General features: G+C 41.2%; 1 protein-coding gene across 1 annotated transcript; it reads left to right on the top strand.

Annotated features, from left to right (window-relative positions):
* Positions 1-250: 250 nt before the first annotated feature.
* Positions 251-2,074, top strand: LOC105791300 (transcription factor MYC2). Its single transcript, XM_012619320.2, has one exon. The coding sequence runs from the start codon at positions 472-474 to the stop codon at positions 1,861-1,863; it is 1,392 nt and encodes a 463-aa protein (XP_012474774.1). The 5' UTR covers positions 251-471; the 3' UTR covers positions 1,864-2,074.
* The last annotated feature ends 451 nt before the right edge of the window (positions 2,075-2,525 follow it).

Below are 2,525 nucleotides of genomic sequence, written 5' to 3'. Positions count from 1 at the left end.
TTAAAATTTGAAAAGTCTTAAAAATAAAAAGTGATTATAACACTAGTACTAGAAGACGAGTTGAAGATTGAAATGTCCAGAAGTAGTGAATCGAATTTGGAAATGACTAGCGAAAGGTGCGACCCCAGAGGAAGCCTGAACCTCGCAACGAATAGAGACGATGCGCATCAATATCACATCACATCTTCAACTTTGGAGCTCAGCCTATAGTAGGATTTTTCACGTGATAAAGGTGCCAAGCATGCGCAAAAAACAGTTCCCACACGGATGGCCTTTTAATGCCCAGGAAATTCTTGTTTTCCCCGAACGCCCCCACACCATTGCCCTTTTGTCTTTGCTGCTGATCCCTTTAATTTCTCCTCGTATATTTTAGCTTGCTGCCGCCGAATCCCTCTTTGGGTTACTTAGCTTTTAGTAGTTTGGAAAACCTTATCAGAAAGAAATTGGGTTGGATCAGGGAGCAGCAGTATTATGTCATCATCTTCTTCATCTTCGATGATTAGCTTCGGCCTAGACGCCCCTCCGCCGACGCTGCAACAGCGCCTCCAGTTCATCGTCCAAAGCAGGCCTGAATGGTGGGTATACTCCATCTTCTGGCAAGCTTCCAGGGATGCTCATGGCCGCCTCGTGTTTTCTTGGGGTGATGGATATTTCCAAGGGACCAAGGGTTTTGCAGGCAAATCCGGAAATAAGCTAAGCCAACCCAGATTTGGGAGAAGAAGATCGGGGGAAGAGATTCAATCCGTTTTCTGTGAAGAGATAGACATTGAGAGGATGGTGGATGGCGATGTCACTGACTACGAGTGGTATTACACCGTATCAGTAAACCGATCTTTTGCTATAGGAGATGACATTCTTGGGAAGGCTTTCGGCTCAGGCTCCTATATTTGGTTGTGTGGAGATCAGGAGCTCCAACTGTATGAATGCGAGCGAGTCACAGAAGCTCGAATGCGAGGAATCCAGACCTTAGTCTTCCTTTCGACTTCCTTCGGGGTAGTTGAATTGGGATCTTCAGAAATGATCCAAGAGAATTGGAGCTTAGTGCAACTTGCAAAATCAATCTTCGGTTCTGAGATTAACTGTCTTGGTTCCAAGCATCCTGGCCTTGAATCTCAGCTCCAAATGTCAACCCAAACTGTCCCTTTTCTTGATTTCGGCAAGGTTGCAAGTGATCAAAAGGAGTGGATTCTTGATGACCGAAAGCAACAAATTGAGGCCAAGAAGGACAATTGCGTTTTATTACGCCCCTTGTCATCGGACTCCGGTGCTGATTCTGAGATGGAGTTCAGCGTTGGGTCGAAGAAGAGAGGAAGAAAGTCGGGGACTGGAAAAACAACCCCTTCAAACCACGTGGAAGCAGAGAGGCTACGGCGTGAGAAACTTAATCATCGATTCTATGCACTTCGATCTGTGGTTCCTACCGTGTCCAAGATGGACAAAGCATCTTTGCTTTCAGATGCAGTAGCCTACATCAAGGAGCTCAGATCTCAGATTGATAAACTGGATGTTAAACTCAAAGTTCAATCCCAAAAAGCCAAGTTGAATGCCATCAATGTTTCGAATAACCAAAGAAATGCATCCACATTTGACAGTACAAGGCCGACCTATGATTATGGACCAAATACAATGGAAGTTGATGTCAAGATTATAGGGTCAGAAGCCATGATCCGAGTTCAGTGTCCAGATGTCAATTACCCAGCTGCGAGACTGATGGATGCCCTTAGAGACCTAGAGCTTCATGTGCACCATGCCAGTGTATCAACCGTGAATGAGCTAGTGCTTCAAGATGTTGTTGTCATACTACCTGCTGGATTTATAAGCGAGGAGATGTTGAGGACTGCTATCTTTCAGAGATGCAGTTGAATTTGCTGCTTCTTCACTGAAGTTATATATCAAACTTTTCCTTTCTTAATATGGATTATCATGAAGCCAAGCCATATAAATGTAACATTACTACTTATTCTCCTCCACTTTCAAGTGAAATCATTTTCTTCTTGAGAGTTCCTATCCTATGGCCATCACAATCGGCTTTATTAATCATAAGCTAATCACTCTTCCTGCTTTATAAACTTAATTTCTTTGCCTTTCAACTACCCAACGATATGCTTGTTTGATTACATATTTTTATGTATCCATCAAACAGAACAAATTCAAACCACTCTGGGATGCTATTAGACTAGGATTGCGTCTTTCATGTCTCCAAACAATTAAAACATGAAATACTTCTTTTAATCACATTTAAACAAGGCATCCATTACACAGTGATCCCTAGCGCAATTCTAAAACCACCCTAGTGTTTCAATCAGGTTATACAGATTTAGGGTTTCAGATAGAACACATTCGCAATGTCTTTATATAATAAGTTATATAATTTTCACATTCGAGGGTGAAGTAAAATGTTTTTTTTGTTTAAAATTTATTTAGTAATGAATATAGATGAAATGGTAATGAATTTTTATTTTAATACTACTCAACATGGATTTGTAATTTTAACTCTTTTATTTAAAGAATATATAAAAGGAGTC

Source organism: Gossypium raimondii, chromosome 8 (genome assembly GCF_025698545.1).
Source record: "Gossypium raimondii isolate GPD5lz chromosome 8, ASM2569854v1, whole genome shotgun sequence".
In the NCBI taxonomy this organism is placed as follows: Eukaryota; Viridiplantae; Streptophyta; class Magnoliopsida; order Malvales; family Malvaceae; genus Gossypium; species Gossypium raimondii.
The sequence above is the reverse complement of the archived record's forward strand: the minus strand, read 5'-3'. Positions and strand labels throughout refer to the sequence as shown.

Coding starts and splice junctions, on each gene's coding strand:
- LOC105791300 (XM_012619320.2), top strand. CDS start 472: ATGTCATCATCTTCTTCATCTTCGATGATTAGCTTCGGCCTAGACGCC.